This window comes from Propithecus coquereli, unplaced genomic scaffold (genome assembly GCF_000956105.1).
Source record: "Propithecus coquereli isolate 6110/MARCELLA unplaced genomic scaffold, Pcoq_1.0 Scaffold138, whole genome shotgun sequence".
NCBI lineage: Eukaryota > Metazoa > Chordata > Mammalia > Primates > Indriidae > Propithecus > Propithecus coquereli.
This window is the reverse complement of record NW_012138080.1, coordinates 5,956,713-5,983,775: the sequence shown is the minus strand read 5'-3', so window position 1 is coordinate 5,983,775 and position 27,063 is coordinate 5,956,713. Positions and strand designations below refer to the sequence as shown.

At 32.8% G+C, this 27,063-nt stretch overlaps 1 protein-coding gene across 2 annotated transcripts in view; it reads left to right on the top strand.

The window, feature by feature from the left end:
- The window catches only part of VPS54 (vacuolar protein sorting 54 homolog (S. cerevisiae)), a 117,451-nt gene that overhangs the window by 31,514 nt on the left and 58,874 nt on the right, over positions 1–27,063 (top strand). The window contains exons 3-7 of one of the 2 annotated variants that reach the window (XM_012639208.1): positions 1,373–1,578; positions 9,086–9,164; positions 12,098–12,132; positions 13,177–13,308; positions 16,793–17,178. In XM_012639208.1, the coding sequence (XP_012494662.1) occupies positions 1,373–1,578; positions 9,086–9,164; positions 12,098–12,132; positions 13,177–13,308; positions 16,793–17,178 (838 nt within the window). Of the gene's footprint in view, positions 1–1,336; positions 1,579–9,085; positions 9,165–12,097; positions 12,133–13,176; positions 13,309–16,792; positions 17,179–27,063 lie in introns of both variants that reach the window. The other variant, XM_012639207.1, reaches the window with a different exon arrangement.

Here is a 27,063-nt window from a genome sequence, read left to right as displayed (position 1 = left end):
GGTTGCTGTGAGCTAGGCTGATGCCATGGCACTCTAGCCAGGGCAACAGAGCCAGATTCTGTCTCAAAAAAAAAAAAATTAAATAAAGAGACATAAATGATTTGGAAATGATTGGGAAATTGGAATATAGTTCTTTTAATACATTTCATACATTACTTATATAAACTGAGAAAGTGTTGAAGGTACAGGTTGAAAGCTGCTTAATTAAAACATAGTACAATCAGTCCTCATTATTTATAGATTCCGTATTTGCAATTCTCATATTCCTTAAAATTTATATGTAACCCCCAAATCAATACTTGTGGTACCTCTGTAGTCATTTGCAGACTTGTGCAGAGCAAAATTTGAATTACCTGACACATGTTCCCAGCTGGGGTTTAACATAGCAAAGCTCTACCTTCTTCTTTCGGCCCTCATACTATAAACAAGTGTTCTTTTTGTGGTCTATTTAGTGCCACATGTTTTGTGCTTTGTGTTGGTGATTTTGCTGATTAAAATGGCCCTTAAGCATAATGCCGAAGTGCTATCTAGTGTTCCTAAGTGCAGGGAAGCTGTGATGTGCTTTATAGAGGAAATACATGTGTTATATAAGCTTCATTCAGGCATGAGCTATAGTGCTGTTAGCCATGAGTTTAATGTTAACGAATCATGGATATATACTGAATAAGATGTCTTTAAACAGAAACACACAAAACAAGGTTATGTGTTGATCAGTTGATGAAATTGTTGTGACCAGAGGCTCCCAGGAACCTAACGCTTTATTTCTGTTGGAGCAGTGTTTCACTATTCGCTAATGAAGTGTTGAAGGTGACTTTATAGAATAAAACTACTGTGAATAATGAGAATCAACTATATATTTTTCTTTCCTCTATAGTTAATGCCATAGCAAAATTTATGTCACCTAATTATAAGTTAAACAAAGCATATTTTAACCAGGAGTGCCTACCATAATTCAACAGAAAAAAAGGCCTACCTCTAAACAATGCTAGGTATTAAAGGATAGAAAATATATCATGGAGGGTAGCAAAGTTTTGATGTTGGAAAAAATGATAGAGAAATTGTACATTAAGGAAAAGAATTAATGAAAGACTGACTTTCGGTACCTTTCACTCCACCCTGCAACTATAACTCTTCAAATTTTGCATATCCTTTATTTTGTATATGTTTTCGTATCCTTGGCAATTGATGCTGGAAGCTGAAGATTATTTAATCACATTGATTTTTTTAAAATCATTTACCATGGAAGAGATAGTTTAGTTGGTTTGTATTTTTAGAATCTAAGCATTTTTAGTTTTCTAGGATGTACTTTCAAAGTTCTCTTATTTACTTTTTGCAGGTGTTTCAAATAGTTTATGTGTTGCCCCATCTCTAGTTACAGATCAACTTAGATGGACTATATATCATTCCAAAGTAAATCTCCCAGCAGCATTAAATGATCCTAGATTAGCAAAAAGAGAATCTGACTTCTTCACAAAAACATGGGGACCGGACTTTGTGGACACTGAAGTCATACCTTCGTTCTACCTCCCACAGATCAGCAAGGAACATTTTACAGTATATCAACAGGAAATCTCTCAGGTAATATCTGATCTTGAAGTTAGTTATAGTCAGGTCAAAAGTAATAGAAAGATTTTTAGTTTGATTTATTGTAGATTTTTGACTAATAATCTTTGATAAACCTATAGGATTCTTTTTTGTTTATACAAATTCTACTGTCCTGGGTTGCATTTAATTCTTTGCTTAGATATATTTTAATACATTTCTTTTACATACTGTAGTGATTTTTCAGAATCACGTATTTCCTTTTTTATTTTTATTTTTTGCCTTTTTAAAAAAATTTCAAAATATTAAGAGGGTACAGATGTTTTGTTACATGGCTTGAGTCAGGGCTATAAATGTGCCCATCACCTGAATAGTGTTCGTTGTACCCCTTAGGTGGGTTTTTGTTCCTTCCCTCCTCCCCTCCTTCCCTCTTTCCCCTGTTTGATTTCCAATGATTTTTACTTCCATCTGTGCATTTTTGTGCCTATCAGTTAGTTCCAGTTTATTAGAGAATACGTGTGGTGTTTGTTTTTCCATTCTTGAGATACTTTGCTTAGGATAATGGTCTCCAGTTCCTTCCATATAGCTGCAACAGGCATTTAACTCATCCTTTTTTATGGCTGAGTAGTACTTCACAGTATACATATCCCATATTTTGTTAATCCACTCATGAATTGATATGCATTTGGGTTGATTCCAGATCTTTGCAATTGTCAGAATTATGCATTTTTAATAGTCCTAAGATTTAGCATGAAACCTATCCTACCTACAATGGAGAAAATGGTTCTATTAGGCCTATAAAACTCAGATGATTGTGAGGTTTTAATAGAGCATTCTAACTCTAACAGATAGCCTTACTATCTCTAGACATAATTATATCTCAATATACTACTTTAAACTCAGTCTGAGAGCAAGAAGTGAGTGTAGCATTAAGTTTGAGATGGCCTATTATTCATTTTAGAGTCTTAATGAAGTGGCTGTTGTCAATATAATTGTAGTTACTGTTTCAGTTTTTTAAAAAAATCATTAAAATGGTACAGGGGATATTTATTTATATTCTTATAACTATTCCCTTTTTATACTTTTTTCGTTATCAAGCCTAATTTGAACTTAGCTGATTTTATTTTACTTGATTACTTTATTCCTTTTATGATTTGGAGATAGGATGAATATGGCTATATTATTAACATTGATGCTATACAGTATCTGGTTCATTTTTATTGCCATCAAATATTTTTATACAGAACCTGTTAATTTTATTTATCTTTGTATGTGTATATTGCCATATACTGTCTAGAGTTTTTGTGTTCTGTTTTCAATGATCAGATCTAACTGGATGTTGAAGTGGATGAGCTTTAATATGCTCTCTTTTTGATGGTTTCTAACCCTATACTTTGTATTCATATAATAACTTACAATTTGGCTTTATTTATCCATTTATTGAGTGACTTCTATGTGCCAGGTACTTTTCTAAATACAAGGTATACAGCAGAGACGAAAACAGACATCAGTTCCCTCCCTTACAAAGATTATGTTTCTAGCAAGGGATATAAACAATAAACTGTAAAGCAACCACTGAAATAGCAAAACAAAGAATATTAGCTATTAAACCAACAGAAGAGAGAAACGGGATCAAAAAAATTCTTAGTCCAAACAAAAGCTTAAAGAGAGTAAAATCACCACACGTACTCACCATCAAATTGGTACTAACTGATCAACACTAAGGTGCTCACATGGAAGTAATATGCATTGGGTGCTGGTTAGGTGGGAGGGGGGTGGTGGGGGTGGGTAGACTCAAAATTAATGGATGTGGAGTGCAATGTATGGGGGAAGGGAAAGCTTGTAGCCCTGGCTTGGGCAGGGCAAAGGCATTATGTGTAACCAAAATGTTTGTACCCCCATAATATTCTGAAATAAAAATAAATAAATAAAATAGATATTGGAAAATCTTTTTAAAAAAGAAAGTAAAAAAGGACAAACAATGGATGAGATGTAAATATCAGGAACATAAATGTCTAGATGATAGTCTTAAGCCTACCATATAAATAATTACATTAAATGTAAATGGTTTAAGCACCCCAGTTAAAAGGTAGAGATTATGGGATATAATGAAAAAGCAGCATCCAACTATATGCTGTGTATAAGACGCACACTTTAAATACATAGGCAGGCCAGGCACAGTGGTTTATGCCCATAATCCTAGCACTTTGGGAGGCTAAGGTGTGAGGATCACTTGAGGCCAGGAGTTCAAGACCAGCCTGGACCACATGGTGAGATCCCATCTCTACAAAAGATAAAAAAAATCAGCCGGGCATGGTGGTGTATGCCTGTAGTCCCAGCTATTCAGGAGGCTGAGGCAGGAGAATAGCTTGAGCCTGGCAGTTTGAAGTTGCAGTGAGCTATGATGATGCCACTGCACTCTAGCCTAGGCAACAGAGTGAGACCCTATCTCAAAAAAAAAAAAAAAAAAAGACACAAAACAGTTAAATATAAGAGAATGGAAAAAGATATACCATGCTTAACATTACTAAAAAGAAAATGGGAATGGTTATATTAATATCAGACAAAGTAAATAGATTATAGAGCAAAGAGTATTACTACATAGAGAGAAGGTGGTTTTATAATGATAAAGGGGCCTGGTAATCAAGAGGACATAATTTTAAGCTTTTATGCCCCTAGTAACAAGATACATAAAACAAAAATAGAGAATTTTATGGAGAAATAGGCATTCACAATTGGAGATTTCAATACTCTCTCTCAATAAATGATAGAACAAGCAGATAGAATATCAGCAAGGTTATAATAGACTTGAACTATCAACGAATCTGGTCTGAGTTGAAAGAAGACATTGAAAGAGCACTCCATGCGACACAGCATAAAAAACATTATTCTCAAGTGTTAATGAAACATTTATCAAGATAAACTATATTCTGGGCTTTAAAACAAATGTTAATACTTTTTTAAATTTCAAAATATTAAGGGGGTACAAATGTTTTTGTTACATGGATAGCTTTTATAATGGTTATATCAAGGCTATTAGTGTGCCCATCACCCAAAAAGTGTTCATTGTACCTGTTAAGTAGGTTTTTATCCCACCCCTCAAATGTTAATACATTTTAAAAGGCATTAAGTCATACAAAGTATGCTTTCTGGCCACAATATAATTAAATTAGAAATTAATAATGTGGAAAAGTCTGGAAAATCCACAAATATTTGGAAACCAGAACTTTATGCTTCTAAATAAAATGTGGGTCAAAGAGGAAAGTAATGTGAACTGAATGGCAATGAAAACAACATATCAGGATTTGTGGGATGATGCTCAAGCAGTACTTAGGAAGAAATTTATAGCTCTAAATGCATATATTGAAAAAGAAGAAGAATTTCAAGTCAGTGACCTCAGCTTCTACCTTACATTGGAAAAAGAAGAGCAAATTAAAACTAAAGAGAAAAATAATAGACATCGAAGTCCAAATCAGTGAAATAGAAATTAGAGAAACAGTAGAGAAAATCATTGAAACCAAAAGCTGATTCTTTGAGAAGATCAATAAAATTGATAAACCTTTGGCAATACTGATCAAGAAAAAAAGTGAGAAGACATAAATCACCAATAACAAAAATGAGAAGGATGACATCACTACAGATTCTACAGAGATTACAATGCTAATAATGAAATGTTGTAAATAATTTTATGCCAATAAATTCAACAACTTAGGTCAATTGAAAATTTCTTGAATAACACAAATTATCAAAGCTCTTTTAAGAAGAAATAAATAACCTTAATAGCCTCATATTTATTAAAGAAATCGATATGTAAATACCTTCCTGCAAAGAAAACTCAAGTCCATGTGGCTTCACTGGTGAATTCTACCAAACATGTAAGAGAAAAATAATACCAAATCTACACAAATTCTTTTAAGCTTTGGCCAAGATGTGGTGGACAGGGCTGGTACTAAGATGAGGCTGTGTAAGTGAGCAAATTGGGAGGGGCACCAGAATGTGAGAGTGGGTACCTCTTTAAATATTGGACTTTATGCTTCTTGCTTGCCTCACCCTACCTCCAGCCCTTGTGGACCTCTCAAATACTGTAGGTGGGAATTTAAAGTGCCACATCTTCTTTGGAAAACAGTTTGGCAGTTTCTTAAAATGCTAATTATACTTCCAATCTGGCATGTAAGGAGCTTGGAAGTTGTCACTTTTGTTCTCACAACAAGAAAAAATCTGAGCAAACTGAAAATCAGCAACTCAGAAGCACTTATGAAGGTTACAGTCCAGGGGCACAATCTCACTAAGACTGAAACCTAATTATAAGGTCATAGAATGCTTCCCCTCCCTTCACGCCTTCCCACCACATCAGTGGGGTACCTGAATAATAACGAGAATACAACTGAAAGAACTACATGTCTCAGAATTACTTAAGAAGTCTGTAGGGAAACCCAAAGATAACAGGAGAGATCAAAAACAAGAACACCAGAGGAAATTTTAGCCTCTGTCACCTGCAGCTGTAGCAGTGGTTAAATAAAGTCTAACTCTTATTCAGATAAAACCTCTCACTAAAGGCCTATTTACATCAGTTCTTTTTAACTTTAGTACATCATATTTGGCTTTCAACAAAAAATTACAGTGCATACTAAAGACAAAAAACACAGTTTAAAGAGATAGAGCAAGTATCAGAATCAGACTCAGTTATGGCAGCAGTGCTGGAATGAGCAGACTAGAAATTTAAAACAACTATGATTAATATACAAAGGGCTATAATGGAAACCATGAAAAATAAGCAAGAATGGATGAGTAATATAAGCAGAGATATGGAAACTTTAAGAAAGAATCAAAAGGAATGTTACAGATATTAGATACTATAACAGAAATGAAGAATGCCTTTGATGAGTTAATCAAGAAATAGAAGCAAAGGAAATACTTTAATTCTATGAGGCCAGTATGAATCTAATACTAAAATCGACAAAGATATTACAAGAAAAGAGAACTATAGACTAATAATATCTCTCATGAACATGGATGCAAAAATCCTTAACAAAATATTAGAAAATTGAACCTAACAATGTATGAAAAGAATTATATACCATGACCAAGTAGGACTTATTCTAGATATTCAAGGCTGGTTCACTATTTAAAAAGCAATTAATATAATCCACATTAACAGGCTAAAGAAGAAAAATCATATAATTGTATCAATAGATATAAAGAAAACATTTGATGAGATACAGTACCCATTCATCATAAAAAATAAACTCTCAGCAAGCTAGGAGTTAGGGAACTTCCTCAACTTGATAACGAACATCTATGAAAACCCTATAGAATGATGGAAAACTAGATGCTTCCCACTAAGATCAGAACCAAGGTAAGGATGTCCCCTCTCAACACTTCTTTTCAAAATTGTACTGGAAGCCCTAACTAATGCAGTAAGACAGAAAAGGAAAGAATAAGTAGATTGGGAAGGAAGAAATTAAACTTCATTTGCAGATAATATGATTGTCTATGTAGAAAATCCTAAGGAGTCAAAAAAAAAGATATTCCTGGAACTAATAAGTGACTACAGAAAGGTTGGCGGATACAAGGCTAATATCAAAAAGTTAATTACTTGATTTTGTACCAGCAATGAACAATTGGAATTTGAAATTAAAAACACAATGCCAATTACAATAGCATCAAAGCAAATGAAATACTTATGTATACATCTAACTAAATATATATAAGATCTATTTGAGGAAAACCATAAGACTCTGATGAAAGAAATGAAAGATCTGTATAAATGGAGAGATAGTCCATGTATGTGGATAGGAGGACTCAATATTGTCAGGATATCTCTTCTTCCCAACTTGATCTATAGATTCAACATAAGCCCAATTAAAATCCCAGCAATTTGTTTTGTGAGTATTGAGAAACTGATTCTAAAGTTTATATAGAAAGGGCAAAGACCCAGAATAGCTAACATAGTATTAAAGGAGAGGAACAAAGTCGGAAGACGGACACTACCCAACTTTAAGACTTGCTATAAAGCTACAGTAATCAAGACAGTGTGGTATTGGTGAGAGAGTAGACATATGGATCAATAGATCAGAATAGAGAACCCAGAAGTAGACTCACACAAATATAGTCAAATGATTTTTGACATAGGGGCAAAGGCAAGTCATAGAGAAAGGATAGTCTTTTGAAGAAATGGTACTGAAACAATTAGATATCCACATGCCAAAAAAAAAAAAAATAGACACAGACCACCTTATGCTTTCCACAGAAATCAGCTCAAAATTGATCATAGTCTTTAGTGTAAAATACAAAGCTGTAAAACTTCTAGAAGATAACATAGGAGAAACTGTAGGTGACCTTGGGTTTGGCAATGATTTTTTAAATATGAAACCAAAACAATATCCACAAAAGAAAAACTTGAAAAATTAGACTTCAATAAAATTAAAAAGTTCTACTCTGTGAAATACACTGTTAAGAGAATGAAAAGACAAGCCAAAGACTGGGAAAAAATATTTGCAAAACACAGATCTGTTAAAGAACTGGTACCCAGAATATACAAAGGAGATTTGAAACTCAACAATAAGAAAACAAAAAACCCAATGAAAAATGAGCAAAGGACTTGAATAGACTTTTCTCCAAAGAGGATATACAGACGTCCAGTTAACACATGTAAAGATGGTCAATGTAACTAATGATAAGTTTTATGTTATGTATATTTTACCACAAGAAAACATACGGATAAAAAAAATCTGAACAGACACCTCACCAAAGAAGATATGCAGATGGAAAATTCAGCGTATGAAAAGATGCTGAACATCAAATGTTGTTAGAGAATTGCTAATTAAAGCAATGAGATGCCACTACATATTTATTAGAATGGTGAAAATTCAAAATACTGACAGCACCAAATGTTGGCAAAGATGTGGAGCAACAGGAACTCTCATTTATTGCTGGTGGGAATACAAAATGGTCCAGCCACTTTGGAAAACAGTCCTGTAGTAATTGACAGAATTGCTACTAGAACTCAGAACACTGAGAGCCCAGTGCTTTTCTTGTTACCACACTCCACTTTCCCAGGTATCCTTTTAATGATATCTCTGAAAAGATAACAATGTTGTTGTTAGTGGTCATCTAATTCTAAATCAGTGGGATTTTTTTTTATTCAGAATGTGCGAATAACTACTTTCTATCTTTCTATCTTAGATATATAGGTTTTTAAATTTTCTTTCTTGATTTAAAAGATTTAAAAAAATCATTCTCTTAATTTCTGTTATATAGTTAAAGATTTTCCATTTGCTTTCCCACTTTATTCCAAATATGGGGATTTTTCTATAATTATATAAGGTGGGTAAGTATAGGTATATAGGTGTTTATAGATCTCATAGTGGTATTTGGTTTATTAAGCACACTTGTTATTTGTATTTAAATTTAAGAGGATAGTGATTTCATATTGAAAATTATAGAACTAATTTGGTGTATTCTGATATTATGTTGTGAAACATTTTGATGCTTTGAATACTGATATTTCCATTGATCACATTATTTATTGTCTTTTTATTAGAAAGAGAAGATTCATGAGAGATGCAAGAATATTTGTCCTCCTAAAGATACCTTTGACAGGACTCTTGTACATACTCATGGTATGAATATGTGCTATTTGTAGGTAATAAAGCATAAACATTAATGAACAAAATCTTAATTTTGGAACTTTGTTGGCTGTCACATCTATAATTTTTATTTCTAGTAAAATTTTTATAGTCTATGATTATAGTTTCTAAAAACTTTTAAGAGAAAAATGGGTCTGACAGTAGTGTAATCTTTCAGTTCAACAAATATTTATTTAATGTTTTGGTGCTTGATACTTTCCTTTTTGCTTAAAAATAGATGAGTAAGCTGGATGTGGTGGTATGTGCCTATAGTCCCAGTTACTTGAAAGGCTTAGGTGGGAGGATCACTTGAGCCCAGGAGTTTGAGGCCAGCCTGGGAAACATAGTGAGACCCTTAAAAAAATGAGTAAGAAATAGTCTCAGTCCTCAAGGAGCTGATGGTCTCCTGAGTAAGGTTAAAGAAATAAATCAATAATTGCAGCATTGTATATTAAATAGTAAGTTCATTGTGGTAAGGTTGTACAGTGTTCCTAGCTCAGCTTTTAGAAGGCTTCCTAGAGTTCATGATTATGTGTGTTTTAAACTAGTTAGCATGAAACATTTATGTGGGAAAAGGAATTCCAGGAAAAGGTAACAGTTTATACAAAGCCATAGAGCCAAGAGAGAACATAGCATGTTCAAGGAATTGCAAAAGTTTAGTATGTAGACTCTACTGGGAGCAAGAGATGAGGCTGAAACAATGGGCAAAGATCATGAGAAGCCTTGCATGCCATGATCAAGAATTTTACTTTTTCTAAAGGCAGTATTGAGCTACAAAATATTTTTAACTGGGCATGATCAGATTTATGATTATATATTTTACTTTGAAAATAGTTGTAGATAATGATTTACAGGATGATGATTAAGACTGGAGGCAAGGGACGGGCGTGGTGGCTCACGCCTGTAATCCTAGCACTCTGGGAGGCCGAGGCCAGCGGATCGTATTAGCTCAGGAGTTGGAGACCAGCTTGAGCAAAAGCGAGACCCCATCTCTACTAAAAATAGAAAGAAATTGGCCAAACAACTAAAAAAAAATAGAAAAAGTTAGCCGGGCATGGTGGCACGTGCCTGTAGTCCCAGCTACCTGGGAGGCTGAGGCAGGAGGATCCCTCGAGCCCAGGAGTTTGAAGTTGTGAGCTAAGCTGACGCCATGGCACTCTAGCCCGGGCAAGAGAGTGAGACTCTGTCTCAAAAAAAAACAAAAACAAACAAACAAAAAAACAAAGACTGGAGGCAAGGAGACAGTTGGAGGCTACTGCAATAATACAAGTGAGAAAGGATGTGGTCCCAATAACAGTTACAGTGGAGATGGAGAGGAAATTAGGCCTTTGAGAGAAACCTCAGAGATTGAGACAAAGGTTTTGATGGCCAATTAGTTCTTGGTAATAAAGCAAGATGATTCGAGGATAAATTCCATGTTTCTTGCTTGAGCAACTGGCAAGGTGATAAATGCAATACAGTGAGAGAAGCAATATAGGAGGAATTTTGGAGGAGCTATAGACAAGTTCAGTTGCAGATTTGCAGTGAAGGACATACTGATTGACAACCTGGAGCTCAGGAAAGAGAGATCTAGGCTGAAGATGTAGGTATGATATACATTATAGACAATATGCTAGATAATATGCTAGCATGGTATTTGAATTCAAGGTCACAGATACAATCACCCAGGGAGGATGTGAATAGTGAAAAGGACTGGTGATGGAACACTATGAAGCTGTCACATTTAAGGGAAAGATAGAAGATGAGATACCTATGAAGCAGACTGAAAAAGTGGTTGGAGAGAGAGGAAAGTCAGCCAAGAGAGAATTGTATCTTAGAAATGAAAGGTAGTAAGAGTTTTAGATACGTAAGAATGATTAGTCTACAATGTCAGAATACTTCAGGGATAGATCAATTTGTACACTGAGAAGGCTCCTTGGATTTGGCAATTAGGAGATCTTAGGGAGAGCATTTAGACTGGTAGAGTGGTGGTTACAGAAACCTCAATGCTATATATTAAGGAGAGAGTCCAAGAGAAAGAAATGTAGGTATGTATGTGCCTTAAAGATACTAATTGGAACAGAGTAGAAGAATGTTTTTTCATGGCTAGGACTAGACGAGGCAAGAGAGGCATTAGCAGAGAGTGAGTGCCTTTGCAACTGAGATACCTCCCATGCCTCAACCTAGCCCTGGCCCTGGGTTTTATCTTTTTCTTTTTGTTCTTCTTCTTTTTATTTTAATGGGAGAGAACCGATCATGTTTATATTATATGCAAAGATAAAAGAGTAGAAGAGAAGAGGTTGAAGATAGGAGAGAGGCAGAGTGATTGATGAAGTAAGCTCATATTAATAGAAGAGACAGGAGGGGATTAAGTCCAAATGCTGTAAGGTTAGTTTTAGAGAGGAGTACCTCATCTGATATTGGATTGACAGGATAAAGGTAAAGTAGGTTCATTTGAAGGTAAGTTTGTGGGTGATACAAACTAGGATGTCTGAGAAGAAAATTAATATGGTATTAAAAAGCAATGTTTGATCATAAATTCTGGATGGGATGGTGGACATTTTAAATAATAAAAACAGTATTCTTATTTTAGAATTTAATTCATTTTTTAAAAAGCGCGTAGCATGTCATATTTAGTCTTAACAAAACTTAGTAAGATAGCCTTCCTGTGTCTGTTTTAAAAAGATTTGAAACATATTTAGTTGTTTTATTGATATTATATAATTGATTATATAAAATTATTTGAAACATATCTTGTTCAGTGCTTTACCTACACTAGGCATATAGTAGGTGCTTGATAGATACTTGTTGAAGGAAGAAACTTAAGTAGTTATTTGGTTGTGATCCAGTACAATTTTGAATCTATCAAATATATTTTTGGTAAATTATAGAGGTAAAATGAAAACAAGTTTTAAAAATTATATTTCCCTTTTTCCTTTCTCTTATAGATAAATCCAGGACAGATCTGGAGCAAGTACCTAAGGTAACAAAGCTTAAAAATGAGAAAACTATTTTTAAATAAATAAAATATTTAATATTTTAAATATTTATTTAACCTTCAATTTTACCTTGTAAGAAGCTTTCATTTGGCTGTTTTTGACACTTAAACCACTTTGCCTCTTCCAGGACTTTGTTGCATCACTTCTTCTTTTTCTCTTTTTTTTTTTAACCAAAAATTTTTTTTTTTTTTTTGAGATATAACTGGGGTCCAAAATAAAATGGGGGGTTTTGGATGCCATTTTAATTAGTTTGGTCTGTGGGTCATATTGAGAATCCCTTGAGAGTTTTAAACAGGGAATTAAAACAGTTATACTTGATATTTTAGAAGGGTTTCTCTGACAGCGGTATAGGGGATAGATTAGGGAAGGACATCAGTAGATAGCTAAAATTTACTGTAATACAGAGATAATGAAGGGCTGAATTGATGAATGCTGTAGAGATAGAGAAGAGAGGCATTCAAGGGATATTTAGGAAATATAAAAGATTGGTCTTATTATTCCCTAGCTGGTTGTGATATGGAAGGGAAACGGAGTAGTCTGTTCATAAAATTGAATTTTTTTTGGTTTTAAATTTATTGCATGTTTAATCTAAAAAGCTAATTTTGAAAGAATTTTGAGCAGGAGAAATAGAAATATAAGTTAGAGAAGTTGATATTTGGCATTTTAAAAACCTGCTATCAGTGGGAAATAATATGTAAATTTTAGGATAAGTATTGTATCTTCCTTTGAAATGGGCCTGGTGGCACTGCATTAAGTGAGTTTGATCACGTAGTATGGAATGATCATCTCCCTTGTAAAGGCAAAAAATATTTTTCTATCTTTTATGGGCATTTTAAACTTGATGAAATATTATTTATACATTTTTCTTATTCAAATATTTGTGTAAATAACTTAGCCATTATCATTTGCTTTTGCTGTTCATACTCAAGATCCAAGTTAATTTTTCTTTAATAGTTGCGATGTTAGAAGGGTTAACAGCTATAAAGAAAATGTTAATCTAATTGAAGGAAATGCATTTTTTTAAATAGATTTTTATGAAACCAGATTTTGCCTTGGACGATTCCTTAACTTTTAATTCAGTTTTACCATGGTCTCATTTTAATACTGCTGGTGGAAAAGGAAATCGTGATGCAGCTTCCTCAAAGTTGCTTCAAGAAAAGGTAATTTCTCTTTGCCTTTTTCTGTGTAGAAAATGTTATTCTGCTTAAGTGGTACTATTTGTGTGGGTTCAGATTTAGTTATTTAGTAAGCTCTACTTATTTTAAATTCATTTTTGTTACTGATAATTATAAACCTTTCAATCTTAACTGATAAACTAATAGCATTTTAGTTCAATGAAATACAAATTGTGCTAGTGAAAAAGGAAAAATTTACTGTTTGAGTGCTACTTATCTGAAATAGCAGTTGATGGAATTTTAATTGAAAAGATATGTTAGGTAACACAGATATACCACTGTTCTCTATCCTGGGCAATAGAGGGAGACCCTGTCTCAAAAAAAAAAAAAAAAAAAAAGATAACAAAAAAGAATTGCTTTGCATTTATCCCAAACATTTCAGTTATATATTGGCTAATTTTGGCTAATTTTATAAGAATGATTTAAAGCACACAAAACCAACTTTTCCGGAGGTACTGTTTTTCCTCATTTTCACTGGTAAGGATGATTATTTTGAAGCAAAGGTATCTTAGTTAAATTTTAGCTTTGTAAAACCTAGTCTTTTGCATGTTATTAGTCAACAGTTTTTAAATTTTACAATGTTCTGTATTTCATGAGTCAACATCTTGAAAGTCATTTAACATTTAGAACTTTAAAAATAACTTACATGTTGAGAATCGTATAAAACTTGAATGGTAGTAAAGACCTTTGATCTCTCTCGTTTCCCAGCATTCCGTTTAGAGTTTTTCTAAAACTGACTGTGGTTCTTAAAATGAGAAGAAATCATTTTATTTCACTCTAGTGACATCCCTTGGCAATCTGAAAGCATGTCTCAGGAAGAGTATTTAATAAACTAGGTCCAGTCTTCACAAACTGAAGAAAAGACTAGCTTGGGGGAGGAGAGGAGAAGAAATGTGGGTAAAGAATCATGAGCATTCCTTTTCTCACAGATGAAAATGAGCTAACCTTTTCTTTTGGCAACATTTTTATCTATAAAAGGTTTCATTGAGTAAGGACAGATTCATAAATCTGATGAAAACCGTGGATTTATAGACACAGGCTTGCTCCTAGACCGCTTGTTTACATTCTAAGTATGTGCCTTGGTAGACTAATACCTTGAAAAAACAATAATACCTTAACAAAAGCCAATAAAAATCTTATCAATCTATAGAGATATTTTTAGGAACACTTTAAAAATTGTTTCCTTTATAGCATTTTAATATGAAATAATTGTGATAATTATTGTATGCCTCTGAAAAGAATAGATCAATGGAATATTGATAAATTCCAAAAATCTTTGAAATTCAAATGAAATGCTTTTTTTCATGCTGAATGTTTAAAGTGACTAAAGTAATGGATTTTTTTTTATTTGTAAGTTGTAGAATCAAGTTTGCTATATTGACATTCTGACTCCTTTTTGTTCTGCTCTGTTCTTAGAATAGGAATGGAATGAACTCCAAAAGAGCACTTTCAAACTCTCTTTATGTTGGACAACAGCTGGTTTATCTTGTTAGCTTTAAAGAGAGGGGATGCTACAACCAGAATTCAAGAAATTTGTATCCTATTATAGTACTACCCCAAGTGCTGGGCTGCAATGAGATAAGGAGTTTGCACTGGAATACAAATCACTGTACTATTTCCTTTATTAAGAAGGTGTATGGGAAAAAAATGAAATGTGCTTAGTAGTGATGTAGTTGATTTATTATCCGGCAAAATTCCTTATTTTATTATGGCCATGTTAGTCCACAGATTGGCAGCAGCATATACCCCATATTCTGAGTAGCACTGTACTAAAGGAATTATCCGTTTTCCATTTACTGTTGTAAGAATTGAGTCTACTTTAGTGTGCAATCTACCCTTATACATTTGTGCCCATGTTACTTTTTTAGGTAAATAAATATACAGCTGTATTGAGGATGCAAAGAACAACACAAAAGGGCATAAACTCAAGAGATTTAAACTGTGGAAAAATTTCTTGTTTGTAACTATTTAGATATTATAATAAGATTATTGAAAGAGCGTTATTGAAGATACAAGTGATACTGTATGGTTTTAAGGAAACAGATTTGATGACCAAATAATCTCTTCTAATCGTCTAAGTCCTAAATGCTATGAATTCTCCTGAGATATTCAGAGATAATGTCTAAAGTCTGAGCTATAAGTTATTACTAAAAAATGGAAGAGAAATGGAAAGATAATGTAGCTAAAAAAGGCTTATGCAGTTAGGAAGAAAAGACAAATCAAGTTTTAGACGTTCATATTTGAATTTAGAAGGTATTTTTAATATATTTCACTGTAAGAATTACTCTTGGTAGTATTACAGATAAAATATACATGAACTAATTGTTTAAGGTATTTGTTAATAACCTTTTAAGAGGAAAATACATTGAAAATAAACTGAATTTTACTAATAGGTAAAAGAATCATTTTTGAAATGTAAAATAAGCACCTGAAGAAAAAAAGATCCAAATAAATCCTAGTACTTTCTATAATTTGTGACTGAACCGCCAATCTGTCTTTCGTGGATTCTTTAGCATTTTGAGGCAGTACGGTACAGTAGAAAGACCTTCAGTTTTGAGTCAGACAGACCTGGGTTTACATTTTAGTTTTGCCACTTACTAACCATATGACTTTATTCAAGTTACCTAATGTCTCTGAGTTTTTTCAGGGGTATATAAAATACCTGTGCCTGGTATCATATAGAAGGAGGAGTTCAATAAATGGAAACTATAGTCATCTATTCCATCAGATAAGTGATGTGTGATGTTGGTGGGGGTAAAGAAATCATTCTTTCTCATATCTTAGAACTTTTGAAACTAGAATTATAATCTGAGATGGCTGTGAGGTACTCTTATCTTTTAGAAAGGAGTTAATGAGGCTGGGTGCGGTGGCTCATGCCTGTAATCCTAGCTCTCTGGGAGGCCGAGGCGGGCGGATTGTTTGAGCTCAGGAGTTCGAAACCAGCCTGAGCAAGAGCGAGACCCCATCTCTACTAAAAATAGAAAGAAATTAATCAGACAACTAAAAATATATAGAAAAAACTAGCCGGGCATGGTGGTGCATGCCTGTAGTTCCAGCTACTCGGGAGGCTGAGGCAGGAGGATCGCTTGAGCCCAGGAGTTTGAGGTTGCTGTGAGCTAGGATGATGCCACGGCACTCTAGCCCGGGCAACACAGTGAGACTCTGTCTCAAAAAAAAAAAAAAAAAAAAAGAAAGGAGTTAATGTTTGGAGGGTAGTAGTGGCAGGAGTAGAGGAAGAAGGTAAATCAACTTCTACTCTTCTGTTTTATATTTATTAATCTTTGGACTGCACCTTTCATCTCCCTTCCGTTTTGTTGTGCCTAATTCCAAGGGTCTCACAATCAACAGTTCACACAATGGAATTTGAAATACATGTAGAGGTCTTTTTTTTTCATTTTCAGAAAGCATTTGGATAGTCAAAGAAGGTATACTTATAATACTCCATAATTTTTTTTCTTTCCCTTTTAAGCTGAGCCATTATCTGGATATTGTGGAAGTAAACATTGCTCACCAGATCTCTCTACGTTCAGAAGCATTTTTTCATGCGATGACCTCTCAACATGAATTGCAGGACTACCTCAAGAAAACTTCCCAGGCTGTAAAAATGCTTCGAGATAAAATCACACAGATTGATAAAGTAATGTGTGAAGGATCACTACACGTTTTAAGACTGGCACTCACCAGAAATAATTGTGTTAAAGTGTACAATAAACTGAAGTTAATGGCTACTGTACACCAGACTCAGCCTACAGTACAGGTGTTATTATCTACTTCTGAATTTGTTGGAGCACTGGACTTAATAGCAACAACACAAGAGGTTCTACAGCAGGAACTTCAGGGCATTCACAGTTTCCGGTATGTCCATTAAGTAAGCCATTAGATATATTGTTAGAAATTTTTGAAGGACAAATTTTAGCAAATAATGTTAAAAGTATGAACATATTCAAAGTTAAATGGGTATTTTTTCTTCCATATTGATCTGTTTAATAATGTCATTATTCTGATATTTTAGTATTAGCAAAGCAAACAAAGCCCATAAGGAATATTATATTCAGAGACATTTGGATGGAGAAGCAAAATGAAAATTTCTAGTAGATGAAATAAATGCAAGGCCAGTCACACATTGAAAATAACATTTTGAAAATGTTGAAATAACTTTGTGTCAAGATGGTAGATGAAGGTAGAAGGGAATACCAGTATATTTAAAATTAAGTTAATTAAAAAAGCCCTTTAATAGATTTTAAATTGAATAATTATTAAAATTCATTTCTGATTTGCAGTCTGTTTATCATATTACTAAAAATTCCACATGGTGATAGAAAAGACCCAATTTCTCCTGTTTTTATCTTGAAAATACCTTTAAGATGATGATTCTAGATACTTTATGTGAAATCATTTCACAATGTTTATTTTATAGATAGATATGCAAGCCATCAGAATTTCATTCAGGCAGGCTTTCAGTGTCCTTGTAGAAGTTTCTATCTGCTGGGAAACCCATTCAAACCATGTACTACTAAGTAACTACAAAGAAGTTTTATGAAAGATATGCTATATAACTTAATATATTCTAGAAAAGTTAGTTTCAAAATAAACTTATTTTAATTGAATTATAAATTCTTATTGACTAAAGATATGTAATTAGACCTTTTTAAAATTATTTATTTATTTATTTTTTGAGATAAGAGTTTCACTCCGTTACCCCCAGTAGAGCGCAGTGGCATCATCATAGCTCACTGCAGCCTCAAACTCCTGGGCTCAAGCGATCCTTCTGCCTCAGCCTCCCGAGTAGTTGGGACTACAGGCTTGTGCCACCAAGCCTGGCTAATTTTTCTGATTTTAGTAGAGAGAGGGTCTTGCTCTTGCTCAGGCTGGTCTTGAACTCCTGAGCTCAAGTGATCCTCCTACCTTGGCCTCCCAGAATGCTAGGATTACAGGTATGAGCCACTGTGCCCAGCCTAAACATTGTTTTAGAATGTATTTTTTTTTAACTTGAATTTAATTAGGTGAAAAATTGATGGATTCATTCATTCCTTCATTCAAAAAATGGCTATAGAGCACCTATTACATGTCAGACACCAGGCAGAATACTGGGAATAAGTCGTGAATAAAGCAAAGATGCTCTCTGCTCTAAGAGTTTCTACAATTTATTTGACAGAGGGAGGGGGAGGGAAACAGGCAAATTACTATACAGTTATGATACAGTGCAATGCATTATGATGGTGAACGTACATATTGCTGTGGAGCTCTGACTGCAGGGGAAGGACCTAATCCAGACTTGGACGGTTACGGAAAATGTTTTGAATCACAAACCTCTTTGAGAGTCTGTTGAAACCTATTGTTAGACCGTCTTTCCATAAAAATATACCTGTACATAAAATTTTTCAATCAATTTTGGGTGATTCATGGTCCTTTGAAGCCTACTTTGGATTCTCCAGAATGGAACCCAAAGTGACTAAATGATTTTTAATTTCCCTTTCATCTCTGAAATTTTAAGTATGTCTTTTGAATTTGTATGTGGTATGTATTTTTTAGTAAATAGTATCCATTTTGTCATTACTTTAGATAAATGGACTTCTTTAATGACAGAAGCTGTGTATTTTTCACTTGTCACATACTATGTAATATGATTGATGTTGATGAATTGGGAGCTGATATGCTCTGGGTACTACAATGCTGAGAAATAGAACCAAAGATTGAATGCTTGCTTCCCAAACACAAATTCTAAAACTGTTGTATTTTTTACCCCGAAGTTCATGTAGTTTATTTTATTTTATTTTCCTTGTCTCATAAGTTTATGCCTAGTAATATTGATGAAAAGTATAGTTATCCAAAGCTATCTGGAAAAATTTTAAGAACAGGGTTAGACATTTATTCTCAATAGATTAAGATTTACTGGACTACAGAATGAAAATTTTATAATCTTGTATTTATTCTGAGGTAAGGAAGAGCTTACCTTTATTTTCATACTTATGTGTTTTTTTTGCACCTTAAAGGACAAAATACTGTTCATTAAAAAATGTATATGATTTTCAGAAAGACTTTCAAATGTTCTGATTGTCTACATTTTGCTGAAATATCTTTCTACTATTATCTTTTTTATAACCTACCCATGGGTAAAGCATGTTTATTCTTCATGTAAAACATTTCTATAAAGCTGCCTACCAAATTCAGTTCCAATATGTTTATAACTGTGTAAAAGTTTGATATCAGAATTTGAGTTTCTGACTTCTGATAAACATCTTCATAAGCAAATTTTTCAAAATAGAAGTACTCTATAAGAAAATATTTTTCTCATCGATTAAGAATAATGAATCATACTTGAAATAGATTACGACTGGCTTCTTGTAACTCAGTATTTTTCGTTTTAAATTTCTGTCAAATCCTGTGTGATGATTTACTTTCTTGACTTTTATCTTTCCTTTTGCTATAAGGTTGTTAAATATCAGTATTAGTTGCTTTCTTGTATAGCTTCACAGATATTTTTAAGGCCATTTAACTTTATTTAGAAGCATAAGAATTAGTTTTGGACTTTTTTGTTTTTGTCTAATCAATCGGGAAAGCATGTGTTATAGATATCTTGCCTACTACAAGCATTAGTAGTATAAATTGTGTTCTCCTTAGTTTATTAAAATGATTATGCTCTCCTGCTAGGAGATAAGAACTATTCTACTTGAATCTAACACATTTTTCTCTTTTTTTCATATCAGAGACTAACTTTTAGTCATTTTTGTGGGATATATCTTAGGAAAGCATAGGGTCTTACTTGAAATATGAAATCTTTCTCTCAGTGGAAGAACCAAAGGACTCTATTGAATTAATTTGTTAGTAGTCTTTCCATTTTATAGTTTAGTCCAAGTTTTGCTTTGGGCTATAATGTTCTTTCTTTTGTTTTTAAAGGGAACCTTTATACCAAAATCTTCCAATAGTCAAATTACCACAAAGGCAAATCTGTTTTTTAAAAGAATTTAAATATTTTTATTTGTGTACCATTTTCTATGTACTGTTAACCTAACATCATATTTTTTCTGGTCAGTGGTAGTAAATAATGCTTATGTTTTCTTTTTTCTCATTCTTTTTATATTTTTGACCTTGAAATTATTTTCTGTATAAACTTTTTTTGTGACTTCTGAACTTCCAGAACACTTTGATTATACTCTCTAATGAAATCAGACAGCATTCTATCATGTTTTATTATCATTTATGTTTTTATTTTAAATCCTTTTATTGGGCTTTAAATGTCTTGGACAAGATCTGTGTCATACACATCTTAATAAATATTTATGAAATCTATGAACTATCCAGTTTATTGCTAAATGTATTTTGATACTTTGTACCATTCTCTTTTTCTTTCTTTTCTTTTTTTCTTTCCATAATTATTGTCCCTAATTAACCATAATTATTTCCATAATTATTGTCCCTTATAGTTTGTGTATGACTGTGGTTCTTAATCCTGGCTGCATAATAGAATCCCCAGAAGAACTTTTAAAAAAGTATGCCATACCCCAACCAAACCAATTAAATCAGACTTCCCAGAGAGTAAGGCCTGAGCATCGTGTTTTTTAAAGCTCTTGGGGAAATTCTAATGTGCACCAAAATTTAGAAGCCTAGCTTATAATTACTATTGGGTACTCTACTTTTTCAGGATTTGGAATTAAAGTGGTAATATCTTCCTACATAAATTTGTTCTTTTTAACACAAAATATTCAACTTAACATCTTCCTGTCTCTATTCAAAGAGGCTTCTGCTAGTGGGTATAATGTATCTGATAGCAATGTAAAAATTCCAAAGTTTGATGCCTTCTGCTGAATCTGAAGGGTAATTTTCACATTGGGAAATTTTGGCTCATTGCATAATGCGTAATTATTATAATGACTCCTTTGTACATTTGTTGATTTTATAATTTTCAAAGATTTTAAATGATTTTACTGCCTAAATTGTTGCAAAATTGGACATTTTTAATTATTAGGACATACATATTTTTAACCATTACTTATGAAATGAAATTCTGCTATCTCTTACCAATACAAATGGTAATCAGTGAAGTAATATATATCATTTGGGCTCTATACTGATGTCATTGCTGAGGCTAATGACATTCAAATGCTTAAGCAGATATAATACAGAAATCTCATATGGGCCTAAGAATACATTTGAACGTTGATATCTTACAGATTTTGATATAGAAAAGCTTCATTTACCGTGAAGTTCAGGACTGTAATGCTGTTATTTGCTCTTATTGTAAAGCTTTTATGTAGAAACTCCTTTAGTTTTCATCATTGTTAATGTTCTTTTCTTACTACTTACTACCACAATTACTCTACTGCTGCCACCACCCTACAACTGAGGACATTTATTGAATACTTTACTACTCTGTACCAGGTACTGTGCTAAGTATATTGCGTGTATTATTTGACTCCCTCCCCCCAAAAAAACCCCTATGAGATGGATAATGTTATCCTCATTTTTATAGATAGGGAAATAGGCTTAAAAATCTTAGATAACTTGCTTCAGGTCATACAGCAAGTTGTAAAACAATAGAGTAGAGATTTAATGTAGGTCTCAGTGGACCTGAGAGCTTTGCTTTTTAATGTATTTGTTTGAGAATCTTATAGGACATCAAATGGATCACTGTGAACATCAACACTAACTTAATAGTACAAGAGACGTTAAAACTGTGGACAGTTGAGCTATAGGTTTGCTGAGCCAGGAACTACCATAGTAATTGATTTTAGGGTAAAAATTACTGAAACTAGCTTATTTTCTGGTTGTAAGCCTTTTTTTTTTTTTTTTTGAAAGAAGGTGGAAAACATGTAGAGTTAATTATAAATTCCAGTTTATTACAGTTTCATTGATCAGAGCCCACCTTGGGATTCCATTTAAGGGATTTTTACTATTGGATATATCAAAAGGTATTTAACATTTTATTTGATCCTAAAATAATCTGTAGTTTAGACTTCAAAACATTGTAGTAAGAAAACATCCACATCATATGTTATGGAATGAAGCCAAGATATTGGACTTTCTCCTATTTGATGAAACTACATTTACTGTAGAATTGATTGATATACAAGTTTTTCTGATAAAAGCAGCACAAAAGTCATTGTATTGAACATACAGCTTAGTAGAAAATCTGAATTAATGTACAAATTGAGGCATATCTAAGTAGAAAGTATTGGAATTGTTCCAATTTATTTAGTTGGATATATGGACTTAACATACTTTTTCAGAAGTGATATTTTAGTTACTTGTCTTTTCAGGATATTCTCTCGCCACTCTAAATTACTATATGTGATTATTAGGTTACATGTTTTTAAAGTAAACTGTTAGCAGATTCATCCACTACTAAATATTTTTGTTAAGGTTGATAATGCACAGACAGTTATTATTGCATCTGTTATCAAAATACTCAAGAATGCAAAAAGAACAATTAGAGCAAGGATGAATGGTTGAATCTTAAAGGACATTATAGTTCTGGAGGTTGTGTTTAAGAATTTGTTTAGACAAATCCTTACATATATATATATCAGATACCTGCGATTACATAATAAATACTATGTGGTGTTAATATTGAAGTTCTTTATTAAATTAATTATATAATATTCCATATTAGAATAATCAGACTTTAAAATTAGTTGAAGAATGCATAAAAATACTGCTCAGGTTATTTAAGATAATATCTAAGGTCAAATAAAACTTTACGTTTAAGTCATTATACTGAAATGACAAAGAATTTTATTACTTTGGTGCCTAAATATCAGTAGGTGCAATCATATGGATTTCCCACCATAATTCTTTATGGTGATTTGTCAAAGACTATTCATACCTCGAGGTAAAACATACCTGGATGTTAACCTCTGATATGCATTAAAAAGGAATCTATGATCTTTATAAAAAATTGAGAATCAAGCAACATTGAAGTTATGTGTAAATTTATATTCTACCCTTTTTAAAAAACTTATTGAAAACTCAAACATATACAAAAATGAAGCAAGTTATACTATAGGAAGAGAATTATAGGAGGCTGGATAAATTATATATCACCTATGAGTTATCAACTCATGGCCAAGTTTTTTTTGTTGTTTTATCTACACCCCTCCCACTTCTCCTGGATTATTTTGAAACAAATCCCAAACATTATTTCATTTCATTTATGAATATTTTGTTATGGATCTTTGAAAGATAAGGATTTTTTAAAAACATAACTCTAATATCATTTATATTTTCAAATGCCTATTTAGTGATCAGATTTCCCTTTGTCTCAAAATTCATTTTTACAGGGTGCTTGTTGGAATCAAGATCCAGATAGTATCTGTACATTGAAATTGGTTGATAGATCTCAAATGTCCTTTGGTGTGTAGTTCACTATTCTCATTTTCTCCCTTTCAAAATGTTTATTGAAGAAATTGGGTTGTCTTGTAGTCTTCCCACAGTCTGGATTTTGCCAACTGCATTCCCATGATTAGTGTGTTCTTCTTTTACTTATATTTTCTGTAATTGATAGTTAGATTTAAAAGCTTGATCAGATTTAAGTTTTACTTTTTGACAGGAGCATCTTATAATTGTGTATTTCAATTAAGCATAAAAAATCTCTTTATGATTAGTGGCCATTCGATGGACATTGCCTAGATTTATCATTAATTGTGGGTTATAAATCATGATGTGCTAATTCTATACTATTTTTTCCCCTTATTAACTGGAATATTTCTATAAAGTGATGTTTCTCCATAATAGTTGGTCACCATTTGAAGGACAATTCTTATAAGGATAGCCAGGATAAATACTAGACACTTTTACTTTATTTAGCATTTTCAAAATAATGAATTGGAAATCTATTATCCTCCAAAGATGACTGATGGGGGTTTTTTTAAGTAGAATAAATACATAGATTTATATGCATTTGAAGTATTTAAGTTCTTTGCTATTTTTATTTTTATCAGCATTCAAATTGTCCTTTTATAGGAACCTCCTCAAGTTCATACTTGAATCCTTTTGACATGATTCCATAAGTAGTCCTTGATAATTTTCCTACTTTGTGTTATGACAAGATACTCATATTATATATTTGTCTAAGGAACAAAACCCTAGTTTCTTTTAGTAGGAAGTGGTATTTAAAAATCTGTCAAGGTACTTGAAATGTCCTTTGCTCACTAGGTTGGTCTTTATTTCTAGGCTTCTGTAGTTGATAGAGCTAGAAAATAATTTTCCTTTTCAAGTAACTTTAAAACAGTAATTTAACTGTTCATCGCTCATGGGATAGATCTTAAGGAAAAGACGGGAAAAAATCCTATATTGTTTGTAATAATAATACTGTTTGGGGAGCATTATATGTATATTGTGGGATAAAACAAGTGAGAAATTATGTTGGTGTCATTAGGAACCACAATTTTCAGCCTTGTCAAAAGGAGATACATATGTAATATTGAAGAATTAAAAACCGATAGTCCCGAATTTAAATTGAAAGTATCAGTATGACCCCATATTCCCCCCACCCCACCGTAAGTCACTATTTTAAAAAGTTTTAATTTCTGTCTCTCTATGCATCCCTCTGTCCCTCACCTTAGGTAAGCATTTGCACACTGTGCATACTTTTCTTCAGCTCGCTGTTTTCACCTTATGATATACCCTGGATATTGTACCATGCGCTACAGCATGCATTCTCAATGGGAGATATCACCCCAAGAGGCCAAAAATTGGTTCTTGAAGAGTGAAAATAATCTTGGATATTACAATGGTTTGTGGCTCTCCAAAGGGCCACAGTACATAAGAGATATACAATATATCTGTGGTATTAAAATTTCACGGAAAGTGTGTGTGTATGATTAGGAATAAAAATATCTAAAGAGGTTTCTGGAGGGACAATAATGAAAAAAGATTGAGAAACTGCTCTAGAGCAGTGTATGTAGGTATTTATCAGTTCTTTTAAAAGTATATAATTATTTAAGAATGTATTATGACTTATTCAACTAGTTCCTGATTGGTCAACATTTGGGTTGTTTCCATTTCTTTACAGTTACCAACAGTGCTGCAAATCAACATATGTTCTTTTGTATTTTTGCTAGTGCATCTTTGATACAGATTCTAAGAAGTGGGATTCCTAGGTCAAAGGGTAATTGCCTATGTAATTTTGCTAGATGCTGCCAGATTCCTCTTATGGCAATGTTTTAGTTTGTACTAGTGGATATGTTCTAAATTAGTTTATTGTGAGATTGCATTGCCATTGATGAGAACCTTTTTAGTCTTCTAATTAGCTACAGGAAATATAATTTTCATATTGCAAAATGCAAACTATTAATATGTTATTTCACTTATCAGATTTTTTTCAAAATTATCACTACCCCTACTTATCATATGTTGTTTATAAAAGAAGACGAAGGCATCTATCTAAAAGGTCAAATGGTTTTAACTAATTTTTTAAAAATTGTGCTACATTTCTTCTTTCTTCTTTCTTAGTAAAGACAGTCGCCAACATTAAGGATTTCTTTTTCAAGTAAATGCAGTATAGTTATATTTAAAATGTTTTATTTTTTATTTAAATTTAATCATTTATATTTAAATGTTTTAAAATTGCCCCAGAAGATAGAGCTTTAAAAATTTTTTTTTCCCCTGAGGAATAAACAGATTTTTCCATTGGCCTATTTCACTGAAGTTTTGAAATACTTTGGACCAGTTAAGTTATCTAAGTTTCTTCAGCTCATTGCTTTTATGAAGCTATTAGATAGTGTGGCAAAAATCCCTTTATATATGAAGGTACTTCATCCTTACACTTTCAGTTTTGTATTCTAATGACTTTCATTTTAATGACATGAGGGATGTTGCACAGTAACTCAAGCTGATTGTGACAGAGATTGAATTGAGTCAGACTGTACGTGTGGTCCTTCCAATACTTATTTGTACTCAGAACAAGGCCTGGCACACGGTAGGCACTTCTATTTGTTGAATAAATGAATGGCTGGGAAGCTATCACCATTTATATATAGTAAATGGTTAATAAGGAAAGGACTTAAAATATCTGAGTATATTGTCCATGAAATGTAGTCCCCAAATTTATGAAGTAACCTGGTTTTCTAGAATGCATTTAACTGTCTACAGGTTAAAGATATACAGTTGACCCTTGAACAACACAGGGTTGAACCTCATGGGTACACTTATATATATGCAGGTTTTTTTCAATAAAGACATTGGAAAATTTTTTGGAAGTTTGCAATAATTTGAAAAAAAAAAAAACTCCCAAACTGCATAGCCTAGAAATATTAAAAAAAAATTAAGAGAAAGTTAAGATATGTCATGAATGCATAAAATATACATAAATACTAGTCTATTATTTATTATACGACCACAAAATACACAATAATCTATTATAAAAACTTTAGATTTATCAAAACTTAGACCATACATGGAATCATTCATACAGTATTAAATCATAACTGCAAAAAATTCACTATAGCATATGTTGTATAATAATTTCGTAGTCACCTCCTGTTGCTCTTGTGGTGAGCTGAAGTGTTACAAGTATCCATTTAAAATGCCTTGTGATACTAATCATCTCTGCATGAGCAGTTCGTCTCTCCAGTAAATTATGTGTGGCAGTAAAAAGTGATCTCTCATGGTTCTTGTGTATTTTTCATCATGTTTAGTGCAAACCACAAACTTTGAATAACACCATGGGACTCATATGAAGTGCCACTAGTGTTGCTGGAACTGCTCCCAAGAAACAAAAGAAAATCATGACATTTATACAAG